This window comes from Furipterus horrens, unplaced genomic scaffold, assembly GCF_987537825.1.
Source record: "Furipterus horrens unplaced genomic scaffold, mFurHor1.1.pri manual_scaffold_1, whole genome shotgun sequence".
NCBI classification, from domain to species: Eukaryota; Metazoa; Chordata; class Mammalia; order Chiroptera; family Furipteridae; genus Furipterus; species Furipterus horrens.
In genome coordinates, this window is record NW_028327171.1 from 161,220,631 (window position 1) to 161,237,124 (window position 16,494).

The 16,494-nt window shown below is 32.4% G+C and overlaps 1 protein-coding gene and 1 non-coding gene across 2 annotated transcripts in view; one reads left to right on the top strand and one right to left on the bottom strand.

Moving 5' to 3' along the window:
- The window catches only part of LOC150022148 (sodium channel protein type 2 subunit alpha), a 112,988-nt gene that overhangs the window by 62,975 nt on the left and 33,519 nt on the right, over positions 1–16,494 (top strand). The window contains exon 17 of the mRNA XM_090280407.1: positions 7,325–7,804. Within this exon, the coding sequence (XP_090136533.1) occupies positions 7,325–7,804 (480 nt within the window). The remainder of the gene's footprint in view (positions 1–7,324; positions 7,805–16,494) is intronic.
- On the bottom strand, positions 732–835 carry LOC150022150 (small nucleolar RNA U13). Its single transcript, XR_016513794.1, has one exon. It is a non-coding gene; the product is annotated as a small nucleolar RNA U13 (small nucleolar RNA).

Below are 16,494 nucleotides of genomic sequence, written 5' to 3' on the forward strand. Positions count from 1 at the left end.
ATTTGAATGCCTTTTATTTCTTATTCTTGTCTGACTACTGTGGCTAGAACTTCCAGAACCATGTTGAATAGAAGTGGAGAGAGTGGACATCCTTGTCTTGTTCCTGATCTTAGAGGGAAAGCTTTTGGTTTTTGCCTGTTGAGTGTGATGTTGGCTGCAGGCTTCTTGTCTATGGCCTTTATTATGTTGAGGTATGCTGTCTTTATTCTCAGTTTGCTGAACATTTTTATTAAAAATGGGTGCTGAACTTTATTAAATGCTTTTATAGTATCTATTGATATGACCATATGATTTTTGTCTTTCATTTTGTTTATGTGGTATATTACATTTATTGATTTGCAAATATTATACCATCCTTGAACCCTTGGGATGAATCCCACTTGATCATTGCGTATGCTCTTTTAAATGTATTGTTGTATCTGGTTTGCCAATATTTTGTTGAGGACTTCAGCATCTATGTTCATCAGTGATACTGGCCTGTAGTTTTCTTAATTTGTTGTGTCTTGACCCTGTTTTGGAATTAGGATAATACTGGCCTCATAGAAAGAGTTTGGGAGTCTTTCCTCTTATATGTTTTTTCTTTATCAAGGCCATTTTCAATTCTCAATTATTCATCATGGTAGAGCCAGGTATAGACTATTGAAATACACATATTATTTTTAGAAAATTTTAATTATTTATTCTGTTCTTACTGAGATGTAATTGACATATATAACGTAAACTTTTTTTCACATCAGATAAGTAATATGCCAATATCATAACAAGGTCTAAGAGAGGCATATCTCATACAAGAGCGTGAACACCCAATCATCACTCTTGTGAACTATAAAAAGACCTGTATCATAAACTCTTAAGATGCCTTTGAGCCAAAGTTGTTCTTCATCACTACTACCTGTTACTATTCCATGGAGAGGACCATTTCTAGATTTTATCTTTCAATTCTTTTGCTAAAGTAGATAAGGTTTATTAAGAACAATCATTTCATTTATAAGTATTAACAACAGTATCACTTAAAAATGTCCCAAATTTGAGTTTCCCACAAATTAGAGTTAAAAAATTAGTGATCCTCTCAGTCCTTCAAGAGTACGTGAGGTCCTGGGTGACTAGAAACTATAGTATGAGCAAGTAATATTGATTCAAGAATCACTTATTATCATTTCTAGGTAAACCGAACAATGCCCAGCAGCTCTGTTGAGTCCTGAAGGCATGGGAAAGATGATAGGAAAAGATATATGGCACAGTGATAAGTCATTTATCTAAAAATGTCAAGTTTACAAAATTGAAAAATTGCTCTACAATGACAAGGTTCATCAGGAAACGTTTTGTCAAAGAGTTTGGACCTGAAATATTTTTAATTGAAGTGTAAATTTTAACTTGATAGGAAGAAAGGTAGACTTTCAAATCAGGAAACAGGGCACCCAGTGGTTGGGGAACAGAGGACAGTAGATTCTGTGGGAGGAATTAGGCTCTTACACTTTATATTTAAGCAGTTATACTAAGTTGCTTGATTAGGTCCCATTCCAGTGTAACAGAACAAGAATTGTGGTAAGCAGTATTTTAGAGTGTGTAGTTTATAAACTTAATTTCATTTCACATAAAAATAAGCCCAAAGGGAGGGAAAAGAGACAAAAGATTATCATTTTATTTTTATACATTCTCATATTTCAACCTACTTGGTATATGTTAGATAATGCTGACCTATTCTTGAGATAACAAGAAATATTAGCAGTGTACAATATAAAAATATGAAGTGGCTCAAAACAACAAACATTTATTATCTCATAGTTTCTGAGGGTCAGAAATTTGGAAGCAGCTTAAGTGGGTGGTTCTGGCTCAAGATCTATCATAAGATGCTCAGTTATCTTAACTGAGGCTGGAGGATCAGCTTCCAAGAAGGGTCACTGTTGTGGCTATTGACTGGGGGTCCCAGTTCCCTAGAGACTTCAGTTCCTATCTATATGGACCTCTCCATAGGATTGCTGAGTATGTTCATGACATGGCAACCAGCTTCTCCTAGAGCAGGTGATAAAGAGGGAGGGCAAGGAGAAAACCCTATTTATGTTCTAATCTTTAAGTCGTACGCTGTCATTTCAGCTACAGTTTGTTCATTAGAAACTAGTCACTAAGAAGAGCTTACACTTAAGAAGAAGGAATTGGATTTAACTTTTGAAGAGAGGAGTATTAAGTCACTTGTAAATATATTTTAAAGCTACCACATTTCCCAATAGAACTTGCTTTCAGAAAAGTACAAGATTTCATAGAACAGAAATAAATAATCATAGGATTAAATAGAATAGAAACAAAGAAAAGGTCATAGGTTTGTATTAGAGGTTTGATTATATATTATATAATATATACATATTGTGAAATACATTATAAATAACATATACAAGTATACTATATGTGGCATACATTGTAAGGGGAGAAGAAAATCTAAAGAACTGAATTCCTTAGGAAATAATGCATGACAGATCAGACCACAACAGGGAATTCATAGTGGGAGTAGTAGAAAGTAAGTCTGAGGCCAGGCTGTGAAGTTTAATTTATGAAAAGGCTTATTGTGCATAACAAAACTGGATTTTTTTCTGTAGGTAATTCAAAGCTACAGATGGCTTTTTGTCTGTAAAAATGACAAGGAGCAAGTGGTATTTTGGTAAAATTTATGTTCTAGGAAAATGCAGAGTGGATATAAAGAGAAAGAAGCAACATATCACATATCTCCTATTAGTTTACTGATGTAAGATACATCTCTCTAATATGTTAGTGTACAAAGGATTAAAATTGAAAAGAGACTTTCAGGAAGTATCTATACCTATGGATGACATTTAATTTCAATTTGGATAGGTGTATATGCATAAAAAGATACAGTCTGTTAAATATTCATTTCTGTCTACTGGCATAAATTTAAAAACTGTACCTTTAAGGAAAAAATTAAAGGCTCTTTTCCTTTTTTTGACTGTCAGTTTAAAAAATTCCTTTGTTTCATGATATACTGGATATATTTCTGAAGTTCCTTAGGTAGTACTATATCACTTTACCACTGTTAAGGAAATGTGTTGATATCACATTTGCTGAAATAAGATTGAATGAACTTGATGCACTGCCTAATACACTCTTCCTTCTCATCCTCACCAGAGAGGGAAAAGACCCCCAAGGAAAAGCTGGCATAACCCCCTTTCAACACACCTAAAATTCCACATAGAACTCCACCACAAAAGGTGTGAGTAATCACTGGCATGTCTGGTCCATAGGCAAGATAGAGGCTGGGCCACAGGCTGCTCTTCCCCAGGCGAGGTTTTTTAGGAGCCATTCTTGGTTTTTTGACACTATGGCCAGAGATCCCTTTGCAGATTCAAGGCAGGTGCTGCAGAAAAACAATGTGACTTATTGAAGATTGCTACTTCTAGAAGTAGCTGACCCAGTCTCCTTCTCTAAGTGAAGGTGCAGAATTAGCACACAGAAGTGATATGAAAGTTTTGGGTTCTCGCAAATTACAATGGTGAAAGTATTGATATCCATAATATTTCAATCTTGGACCCAAGATGGAAATTACGGTAAAATTTTTATTCCAAGGGACTAATTTGGGGGGCACGTGAAAGAGTTGATTTCATGCAACAAGTTAGCAGTCTGTCTGTGAACACTTATGAAACAGAATTAAGGGTTTCAGTCCCAGAATGAGCTTGTTGAACTGTGTTCCCTTAAGTTCCCATTGATTTCAGCAACTACCTTGGTCACCTATTATTCACACACCCTTTGGTAACAAAGGAGGTCTAGAAAAAGAGATTAACTTGGCTCACTCACATAAATATTTCTAGGAAAATAAGGTAAACTGAAAGATAGTACTGCAAAGATAGATTGGGTCATAACAACAGCTAAACTTTCTCAAGGGTTTCTTGTGGGCCAGAAGCTGTGTGAGAGCCACATTGTTCTTTAATTAGATACTTACAACTATCTTATAAGCTAGAAGTTGGGAAAAGTATTATATTTATTTTACAGGTGAGGAAACTGAAACTCATGTTTGTTTTGAGCCATGTATAATAGTTAATAATTAATAGAATCTCAACTCTTTCCCAACACTCTAATTCTAATAAAGACAAAGGGCAGGCCATTTAAATATAATAATAATGACACTTTTACAAATAGATAACTTGTGCCAATATTTAGAAGAACAAATATAAATTGGATCTCACTCTGGGAGGGTTGATTGATTATATCAAGAAAAAATTTTCCAATAGACAAGAACATTACATTAAAAACCATAGTTTAATATAAGTTATATATAATAATATATCTGAAAAAAATCATAGTTCTGTCAAGTTCAGAAAACAGTATGGCGCCAATATTCAATATTATTATGGATAAAAACCAAAATTGAGGACTTTTTCTCTCTTTTATCTATTTTTCATTTAAATAATGAATCAAAGACAAATCACAATAAAATATAGATTTATTGGTAAATTCCAGATATAAAGGAGCAGATCTTAGTATGAGTACCATCAGCCATGGTATAGTAATTGAGAGATTGTCAGTATAGACTCAAAAATTAGGTTCAGTCCTTATTGGACCTTGCATGTTTTATTACCTTTCTTACCACCATTGATTAGACTAATGAGTTAGACCAAGGAACTCTAAGCCTCATTAATTTATTGGAAAGATAGGAATGTAGTAAGAATTCAGCATATAACCAAAGAGGTAGAAGACATGTACTCAGAAAACTATTAAACACTGAAGAAAGAAATTAAGGAAGATATAAATAAGTGGAAGCATATACCATGTTCATGTATAGATCCAACACAATTTCTATTAAAATACCAATGGCATATTTCACAGATCTAGAACATTTATTTCAAAAATCTACGTGGAACCAAAGAAGACCCCAAATAGCTTCAGCAATCTTGAGAAAGAAGAACAAAGTAGGAAGGATCACAATACCTGATATCAAATTATACTACAAAGACACTGTAATCAAAACAGTTTTGTACTGGCATAAGAACAGACACATAGAGAGCCCAGAAATAAACTCATGTCTCTGTAGTCAGTTAATAATTGACAAAGGGGCATGGGCATACAATGGAGTGAAGATAGCCTCTTCAGTAAATGGTATTGGGAGAACTGGACAGGGCCATGCAAAAAAATGAAACTAGACCAACATCTCATACCATACACCAGAATAAACTCAAAATAGATAAAGGACTTAAATATAAGTTGTGGCACAATAAAAGTCTTAGAGGAAAACATAGGCAGTAAAATTTGAGATATCCCACATAACAATATTTTTGCTGAGATATAGGGCAAGGGAAATAAAGGAAAGAACAAATATGACTACATCAAACTAAAAAACTTCTGCACAGCTAAAGAAACCATCATCAAAATGAAAAGGAAACCAACTGTATGGAAAAATATATTTGCTAATGATACATCAGACAAGAGTTTGATCTCCAAAATATATAAAGAACTCATACAACTGAACACCAGGAAAACAATCCAATTAAAAAATGGGCAAAGGATCTGAATAGATGGCCCATAGACATATGATAATATGTTCAACATCACTACCTGTCAGAGAAATGCAAATTAAAACCACAATGAGATATTACCTCACACCTATCAGAATGGCCATCCTTAATAAATCAACAAACAATGAGTGCTGGTGAGGATTTGGAGAAAAGGGAACCCTAGTGCACTGTTGGTGGGAATGCAGACTTGTGCAGTCACTGTGGAAAACAGTTGAAATTTTCTTAAAAAACTAAAAATGGAACTGCCTTTTGAACCAGTGATTCCACTGCTGGGAATATACCCTAAGAATCCTGAATCATCAATTTAGAAAACGTGTGCACCCCTATGTTCATAGCAGCACTAATTACTATAGCCAAGTGCTGGAAACAGCCTAAGTGCCCATCAGTAAATAAGTGGATCAAAAAATTGTGATACAATTACACAATGGAGTACTATGCAGCAGAAAGAAAGAAGGAACTCCTACCTTTTGCAACAGCATGGATGGAACTGGAGAATATTATACTAAGTGAAAAAGCCAATTGGTGAAAGATAAATACTATACGATCTCACCTATAAGAGGAATCTAATGAACAAAATAAACTAACAAACAAAATAGGACCACAGGCATGGAAACATGGAACAGACTGAAAGTGACCAGAGGGAAAAGGAGAGGGGGCTAATGGTGGAAAGAAGGGGAAGGGACGAGACACAGAACATGTATGAATGACCCATGGACACGGACAACAGTGTGGGAATTGACTGTGGGAGTGGGGATTGGATGGACAGAGGAGGGCAAAGGGGGAAAAATTGGGACAACTGTAATAGAATAACAATAAATATGATTAATAAAAAATGAATGCAGCTACCTTTTCATTGGAGCTTTACTTAAAATCTTCCCCAGGATTCTTCTTTTATACTATTTATTTTTTTGTCTTTGACCTCCTTTACTATTATTTCTTTTCTTTTGTTCTGAAAGGTTAAATAATCAGGAACTCATTGACATTGTCAGTTAAATCCTGAAAAATCTTATATGATTTAGTCTTGTGCCCATGGGCATGCCTGATTGCTTAGTAAATTACCTCTTTTTGAGAACACAATGTGTTTATATTCACTAATCTTTTCACTTACTCATACCAGTTAGCCTATTTTTGGAAATGCATGTTATAGACTAACTAGTGGTCTTATTCATGGGTATACCTTTACTCCACAATTTTAAACTCAATGTTGACATCATTATTGTTTAATAAGCATTTCTTTGTAGTATTTTCAACCATTGTATAAATCTAGTGGCCATGATTTTCTGAACCAAAAAATAAATAATCTGGATTTTGACCTAGTAAAAGGTATATTTTTCTTAATTTGGCAAGTTATCTAGGTGGAAAAATTGGTAAGCATGCATAAAATTAAATCATATTTAAGTATATTGAAATCATCTCTGGTTTTAAGGATAAAATTGTAATAAATTATTATTGTCCTGGAAAATCTAGATTATATGGGCAAAATACTTAGCATCTCAAGTAAAACTTCTTTTTTCAATGTACTATTATCTAGATAACTAAGATTTGTCTTTTAGGATGAAACTTAATATAGATATGTATGGTTTCAGTAATTTTATAATGACTAAAAAGAAAAGAATGTTAATAGAATCATTTGATATTAGCCAGGTTTGTATTTCATTTACTTTTTTCCCAGTATAGTTTCTTATGAGTTAGAAAAAAATTACCTAATACCAAAAAATTAAGTTTAAGAATAGTTTTGCAAAACTTATAGTCAAGAGCAATTAAAATGGCAGAATGTTGTGATCACCTAATTTCCTATTGTGTTTTAGGTTCTGAACCTCTTCCTGGCCTTGCTTTTGAGTTCATTCAGTTCTGACAACCTTGCTGCCACTGATGATGATAATGAAATGAACAATCTCCAGATTGCTGTGGGAAGGATGCAGAAAGGAATCGATTTTGTTAAAAGAAAAATACGTGAATTCATTCAGAAAGCTTTTGTGAGAAAGCAAAAAGCTTTAGATGAAATTAAACCCCTTGAAGATCTAAATAATAAAAAAGACAGCTGTATTTCTAACCATACCACCATAGAAATAGGCAAAGACCTCAATTATCTCAAAGATGGGAATGGAACTACCAGTGGCATAGGCAGCAGTGTAGAAAAATATGTCGTGGATGAAAGTGATTACATGTCGTTTATAAATAACCCCAGCCTCACTGTGACCGTACCAATTGCTGTTGGAGAATCTGACTTTGAAAACTTAAATACTGAAGAATTCAGCAGTGAGTCAGATATGGAGGAAAGCAAAGAGGTAGGAACTTCTAAATAAAAATGTATTTTGGTATTATGTTTTAAACTATCACATTATTTTAAAATGATGTTTCTTTCAATAAGAAAATAAGAATTATTTACTGATACATTTTCTATGGCAAATTGGTAATAAGTTAATGATTGATTAAAATATAACTAGACAAATAATATGCAAATTTTCAAGTATTTACTATTTTGAATTATTGATAACATTAATATGCAGATTAATATGAATTTTTCTAAGTATTTAAATATAATTTTAGATTTGTGAAAATGCCTCAGATTACCCACTTTCTTCTTTATAATTCTCCCACAGTGGTGGTTTTTTTGTCTGTACTAGACAAAAGGGTAGTTCCAATTCTGGTTTTGCTACATTCTTGGCTTTTATTAAATACTTCATAACAGTATGTGATATTATTTACTTTGAATACACATATTTATTCATTGAAAATCTGATTGGAATCTTAGCTCGACATTAACATTTTATGTTTTTTGAAATAAATAATTTTTTAAGGAAGTAAACGTAGTGATGAGGAATCAGGTTGAAAGTATTTTTAACTCTACTGAGTCCAGTGCATGATGTCTAAAAAAAAGGCCATAATATACTATAAAATGTAAAATTGTGAATTTACCAATTATAATGAGAGCCTTGGTAATTGAAAATATTCTTTGATTTATTAGAAGAGTATGAGTACCAGAGCGAGTATGGTTATGGTTTCTGTATAGGTTAATAAGCACAGATTAAAGAATAAAGAGAAGAAGGAATTAACACTCTCAGTGTTTAATTGTTTAACTATACAAAAATATGGAAAGTTTTTCCAATAACTAAAGCTTTCAAAAGAAAGAAAAATAACAATCAAAACCAAAGGTTTGTCCTTTTTCATCATTTGAATTGATTGATGAAGAAAATGAAGACCTCTATTATTGTTCTCATTCTAAAAAAGATGATTTGAAGCATTTGAAGCTCTAAAGGATAAAATGTAAGCAGTGTAACAAAGTCACAATAATTAGGGATCAGTTAACAAAATTATGAGCAAAAATATATTTCTAAGAAGGGAACCTTAGATGTTTCAGTCAGTACTCCTATTTTATTCCATTAAATTACTGAAGAATATGCTGTTTTCCATTCTTTCTTGTTTATAAGATAGGTAGTAATCTGGCCATTAGGTAGAACTAGATGTTAAGCATAAACTCAGGGAAAGTTTAAATGTAGGTACTAAAATTAATAAATAAGTAACAAAGCTATAGCTACTAGTTTCACAAAGTAACTGAAATTCAAGAGGAATATTTTAAAACCTTCTAGTCTGGGGCAAAGAATTGCTGTAGTTAGTTGAACTCAAATGTTTACCAATAAGACCATTATTTTAAAGTTAAATATCTTAAGATGTGGTTAATAAAATTTTGAATAAGCAGAGATGGTGAGGCTATACTAAAAGGGTGGGGCCTAATTTCTGATCTTGTATATTACTAGAAATGAAATTGGGTCATTAAATTTTAATATACATCCTCTTTTTTGTTGTTTTGACATTATTCTTAACAGTTAAAATTTTCCTTATTGTAAAGAAGTCAATTTTTATTTTTATATATGTTTAATTTTAGAGCAGCATAAATTACAAAGAATCAAATGATGAAGCCATCAGTCAGTTTAAACTTTTGGCTGTTTAAGTATCTTTTGAGGTGTGTAATTTGACATTGAGTCTCCTTTATTCAGAAAATTTAAAGCCTCAGGCTTCTTCAAAAGACCATGTATTTTGCCTCACCTCAGCCCATTATGTTTGACATCTGTTTTCTGTTTGAGTTAAGTACTCCAAAATAATATATATATGAAGCCAGGACTTTGGAATTGAAGACAGAAAACTGATCTTCCCATTGTAAATAGAATTATTTCATTGCTTCAGCTATGGAGTCCTTTCAATACCTTCCCACCCTAGAAAGTATTACTTGGGTGTTAAAATTTATTATTTGGAGAAATTTTTAATTATGGATTTATCTCAAACTTCCTAAATATAAGCTTATAAACTGATAAAATATTAGTGCAATAGTTTAGAAAGGGAATATGTGCAGGTTTTAAACTTTTGGTATTTTACCTGGTAGCTCTAACACTAGAAAACACAAGAGAATAGAAACAATCAAAATTCCAAATATTGACACATGAAATTTTTTTTTTAGTTTTGTGTCTTCAAATTATTTTTTATCTCGTCCTTTTATTAACTGGTAGGATGGGATTATGCTGTTAAATATCACATGTAGAGTTGTAAGAACTGGTATGATGTTTATTGATATTCTTTGCTAAGTGGTCAGAAGCATTACAGGAAAAAAATGAAGCAGTTTTTAATGTTTGGTATGCTTAAATGACTTCCTTTTTATAGGGCAGATTAACCAGTGGACCCAGAGGTTGTTTAGGAGTTTGAGCTAAATCCCCCTATATTTTGTCTTTGCCAAATTTGCTTGATTCTTTGATAGTTCTGTAGATTCTCTTGAGTATTTTATTTTAAATTATGTCGTAATCAAGTGTACTTTAACTCCTTTGTTATTTTAACTATATTTAATGTAATTCCTTTTATACTTTGTGATTTTGAATGATTCCTTTTTCTTGTGAGTTTCAATAATGTTGCAGGCATGCTTGAATGATTTTTGGAAGTGAAATTTACTAGTGCAATATGGTGACCTTCACCACTTACCATTCTTACTTCTCACAGGGGTAAAATCAAGCTGGAGCCATCAAGAATGCAGCTCCGGTGTTTTTTAACCAGCCAGAGGCTCGTGCCACCACTTTTACCCAGGTTACCCAAGCAAGTTGTACATGTATCAATATAATCAATTTCTAAATGAATTTTGACTGGCCTGCATGTTACTCAGCTACACTCCTTGCCCATCCATTGGCAGTTAAATTAAAACATGCACAGCTGCTCCTATGCTGAGTCATAAAGCATGGTCAGGCAAGTCTGGCAACCCAACTTTTTAAAAAATATTTTTAATAGAAATTATGTTGAGTGAAAGCTAAAAGTGCATGCCTTTATGGATTATTTAATTTCCATTTAACATTACAGAGTTTAGAATATGCTAAGCGCCTAAAGGAGAAATGTAGGTGCTTTTTGAAAGACTTGCAGAAAAGCTATCTCTTGCCATCCTCCCTTTTTAAATTTATTTTTCAATTACCCTTTTTTTATTATAGCCTCGATGAGTGTACTTTGTTGGTAATTTTTTGTTCAGTGTCATATTAAGGTTTTTCTGAAGGAAAATCTGCAAATTAAAGCAATCTTTTATTCATGTGCAAACTTCCAAAAGGATATTTTTTATGTTCTATTAATGTAAATGAATTGGAATGTTTATGATTTGGCTGCTAGCAGCATGGGTATAAATTTTATCTATTTCACTTTAGAGACAATGGCATTGCTTTATTTAGCAATTGACCAAAAGTGTTTTGCATTTAAAATATGATCCCCTTGGAAATTCTGTTGTTTTCCCTGAAACTCCTAAGACTTAAAAAAAAGGAAATATGTTTTTTGTACACCAAATAAATAAAAGAGTCTCATGGGTAGTATTTCCATTCTGAAAACAGACGCCGCCCCACCCCCTTTTTTTTTACCGCTGTTGCTCAGTCCTTTGTGTTGGTGTCCATCCTCTTTTCTTACTCAGACCTGCTGGAAGACTTTCTCCTGGAGAATATGATTTTAATACGTCATGCACTACAGATTTCTATACAGGAAGAGAATCATTGTGAGCTCTTGCTCTTCCGGTATTTTTTAAAAGGAGGAAACTCCATTGTCATGTGACTATGGGAATGAGTGTAATATTGTTTTGTGAGATACATTTGGTGGATCTTTCATTTCCTGATGTTGAAATCACATATTTGCACTAAAATATGCTAACCAAATTACTCAATCGAATTTAATTATTTTTTTCCAGACTATTAAATACTTTGTGACTTAGATGCAGTTTCTTCTCCTTCTGCCACCAAAACTATAAAACAACCCTACTGTAAGCGTATTTGCTTCTTTGGAAGGAGAAGTGGTCATGCCATTCTTGGAGAATTCGCTTATACTTTGGAACAAAATATTCAGTCACTGGCACTCTAGATTCATGAAAGATAATGCCTCATATATTGACAGAATTATATATCAAATGAGACCTAAGAAGTATAATTGCTCACAATGATACACATGTACACAGGGACTAGAGAATTTATTTTTCTTATTATGTATTGATTTTTCAGGAAAGCACATTATTTGACTCTTTCGGATAATGGCTTGTTTATCCCAGTTTCTTGAAAAGACATAAGGTTAGTTTCCTTATTCTCTGAGTGTCCCATTTTTCAAGTTCCTTTGAAGAGAGGGATATGAGGAAAAGGAGTTTGGCAGCAGTTAAGTAAAGAAAACACAAATTAGCTAGTGATTTAAATTAACTTCATCTCAACTCTCATGTTATTACAGTTACCAATTTTCTCTAATAGATCTCTGATCCTCCTAGAGCAAACATTATCTACTTTCTAAAAGAGCATCCATACTGAATTCTAATACTTAAGTGGTGTGAAAAGGAAAAATATGGACTGGGAAGTTTTGAGAAAGTAGTAGTGGGATGGGTTCAATAGGAACCCATCTATGATTTTATCCTGGAGAAAGTGTAGTTCTCAAGGAGAAGTTTTCCATTGGGGTAGTAATTGAGAGAAAAATAGCTCTAAATAGCCTGTAAGAACAAAATGAGTCAACAATGCATGTGCCTTTGGGGCATAAGGTAGGTCATAAGGGTTACTTTTGCTATCCCAAGAAAGAAATGTAAGATTCTGCATTTTACAAATCAAAGAATTTTGGAATGTATTCATTATAAAGAATAAAAGATTTTCTGGATAAGGTAGTACCATAATAATGATACCATTGATTTTGCCATCTTCCTTATCAAGAAGGTAACACTAACAATTTATTTTGAGTACTAAAGTGTGACTTTGGCCTTAAGCCTATCCCAAAGCAAGCAAGACCATCACTTCACTTTTATTGTTCCAATGTTAATTTTCTTTTTTATGTAAAATGACCCAGAGCTTTTTTAAGTACAGATTAAAATAAGAATCCATGTGGAATAAAGGATTGCCATTCTTGGAAATCAATATTTTAGTTAAATATGAAACACTTGATTTAATCTGTATTTGAGTGATTTTTTATTTTTAAAAATCTATTTTTATTGACTCAGATTAGAATATACTATTTTTCTAAATTATGTACAATATTTACTAATTAAATTTTCTTAAAAATAACTTCATAATGAGAAACGTGCCTGTGAAAAACTTAATAGGAAGTAATGTTTCTCTTCCTTTTTCTGTTCCAGTAATTATTTTTACAAATATTTTTACTTTCTGAAAGAAAAGCTATTATTTTGGCATGTTGATGTTCAATAATAATTTGTCAGTGATGATAAAATAACTATATGTTTAATAATACAAAGTGAAATATTGACTCAATATTTATTAGATCATTAAGCAAAATATGATTTTGTTCTGCTTAATTCATATGACTGTAATTCCCCAGCTCTTAGACAAATCCAGCAGATTTTAAATAATATGAGCCCCATAAGGAGATTTTCACTTAAAAAATATTGAATATTTCCACTTGAAAGTAAATAATTGCCAATGCTATTCATAGCAAATAAAAAATTGCTATTGCTGTTTGATATCATTACTATCCTGACATTGGAGTACATTCATATTTTTTTTCAGTTTAATGAGCTCAGGGCTACACTAACAATATCACTCAGTCTACTTGTTTCCTGTTAAATAAGCTCAGGTAATAAAAAGAGAACCTAACAATCTACATTTAGCAAGGGGAAATATAGAACTTGTCAACTACAGAACTTGAAACTATAGAACAGGTTTTATTTCTAGCCAGTTAACATTTCAGTCTCTTACTCATGTGGCAGTTTTAGTGAATGATGACTAAATCAAAGTATTACAAGCAACCTTTATTTGAAAAAAAAATTAAGTGCATGTGTACTAATAGTTCCACACAATGATGTGTGTTTGACAGTTCTACTTAGTGAATTTGCACTTTTGTTAAGCTTGATTATAATTATGACCTAATCTGAAGCTGAAGATTTTCAAATTTTAATTTGATTCATTTGGTTTTCATAGGCACTTTATGAATTTTAACTCTTTTAGTCAACATACTTTATAGGATTATGATATTTACCACATGTGATTTTTAAAAAGTCATTCAATTGAGGTTATCTAGAAAGGTTTTATAAATCAGAATTTCTTGCCTTCATTTTAGGATTATTGCATGAAGTAAGCTTTTAGTCATGAAATATTCCAATGTATCTTTAGCTGTACTTTACATTAATACATATAAGAATATGACTACAACTTGAACTAATAATAAGTTCATGGTCATGAGACATGGGAATCAACAATATCATAAGAACTATTTTAAACCTACAATTTTTAATTACATATCACATCTACTAAATGTTTTAAATTAGTAAACGTTGGGTTTACATATGAACCATCAAAGAAATTCTCTAGGGAATCCTGTCAAAATTGGGTACAGAGAATCTAGAGTCCAGCTACTGACTTATATTATGACTTTTGACAAGATGATTAAAGCCCCATTTCCTTCTCTAAATAGACACTGAACTAGTTGATGATGAAGATTAATGTGCAGCTTAGATTCTTTATTTGTAAACCAAGTAAAGCTCTTCAGGTAATTCATGGGACAGGTACGTCCTGTATTGTTCCGCATCAAGGGGAAGATAGAAAAAGATGAGATTTTCTCTCCTTGAAGAGGTTCCATTCACTTGCTGGGACTATAGATCCATGTACGTAGGATGAAAAGAGAGAAAACATTGTCAAAATGATTGTTTTTGTTTTCTTAACTCCAGAATTAAACTACAGTTTACTTCATAGACCCATCTCAGGTCAGAATAACTGGGAGCCTGGTGTTGAGACAGCACTCCATTCTAAAAGTTGTTAGTCATTACTTACACAGTTCAGAATCTTGAAGGATTTGTGTTACTCTGCACCTTAAGCCAGAATATTATTTGTATCCCCTTGAATGTGAAAATATTAGATAGGAGGTGTTCCAAATAGTGGTGGAGTAAGAGTCCATTTAGTAGTCATTCATTCATTTACTCAACAAACACCTATTAAACACAAACATTAGTGATAACTACTAGAGATACAGAGATGTCAAAAGCATGACATTTGCTTCAAAAGGTTAAGTCTGGTGAAATATGTTTTCTAGAAATACAAAATACTTTATGTCACACTTTTGAAAAGGTAATAACATGACATCAATATTTTGCTTCAATAAAAACACATCTATTAATTCTATGTCAATACCAAGTTACAGTGCTAAATGAAAGGATTGATAAGTTGATATTGCAGGATCCTCTGGAAAATTTTGAACATTTTGAACAAAGATTCCCTGGAATAATTTGTCTAGTAACTTTTCCCAATCTTTGTCAAGAGCTAACCTTCATTATGTTATGAAGTCCATTCATTCATCCATCCATTCATTCATTTGTTTTTAAACAGTATTTACCAAGTATCTTCAAGATACCCAGCACTGGTGTAGGGTCCCATGCAATCATTAACCAGTGCCAGCCTGAGCATGTGGAGCACCCTGAATATGGGTCCTCATTTTTCACTTGGGCCCACCCCTAGATCTTCCTCTAATCTGTATTTGTAGTGTGATGCTTGTTCCTATAAGTAATGTTTTATAATTCTTATTGTGGGTTTTCTGTAGTTACATCACATATGAGTGTGCTTCAGTTTTTCTGATTATTTATATTATGCTTGAATGTCCTACGTTTTCAAGTCCCTAACATAACAACTTCATGTGAATCAAAATGGTTGGTGAGAGGGTAATTAACTAATTTCTTAGTTACTTATGTTTATAAACAAGGCTACACTTATCAAAGACAAAGAATAGAAAATTAGGGAAAGTCTAAAAAATTAGGATATTTGTAATAAATCTCACTTGGATATTTCATCTCAAAACAAAATATGTTTAAATTTTATTGACAAAGATATTATAATTGAGTATCTGTCTACTATTGTTATATCCTTGATGAGTAGAAAAATAAATCAACAACCTACAGCACCTTAAAATACACAATTCTTGATTAAAGTAATTTGATCAAATTAAAAAAATAATCCCCAAGCTAGTTCTAAGAAGACAGACATACAATATTTACACTTCTATCATTGTTATTGTTAAATTACAAAAGACAAAATATTTTCAATCTCTTATATCATCTATTAATATATTACTTTATCAGCACCACATGTCAAGTAAATATTTTATATACGGAAAATTATTTTCATACAATAAAGGAATCATTTTCTCAGGGTAATTCATATAAACCTTAGGCCAAATGTGAATAGACTGTTTCTAGTGCTGACTACAGCATCTATTTTATAATAGTTCAACATACTTCAACGTGCATTTTATCATGTGCTTACCTCATCCCCTTTCTAATATAGCTCTTATCAGCTCAGCCATTTCCTAATGTTATGCATAATTGGTAATAACATTGTAACAGGTTCGAGAATGCTGTGGCCCAAACTACTCTGATTCCATGTGGCACTCCTACCTGGCCCTGTGTCATTCCTGCAGCATTTTAAGACCAGACTTATGGCTGGAATTTCTTCATTTATGGTGAATATGAATGACCTGATCTGGCTAAAGTTTGTCACATTAAAAG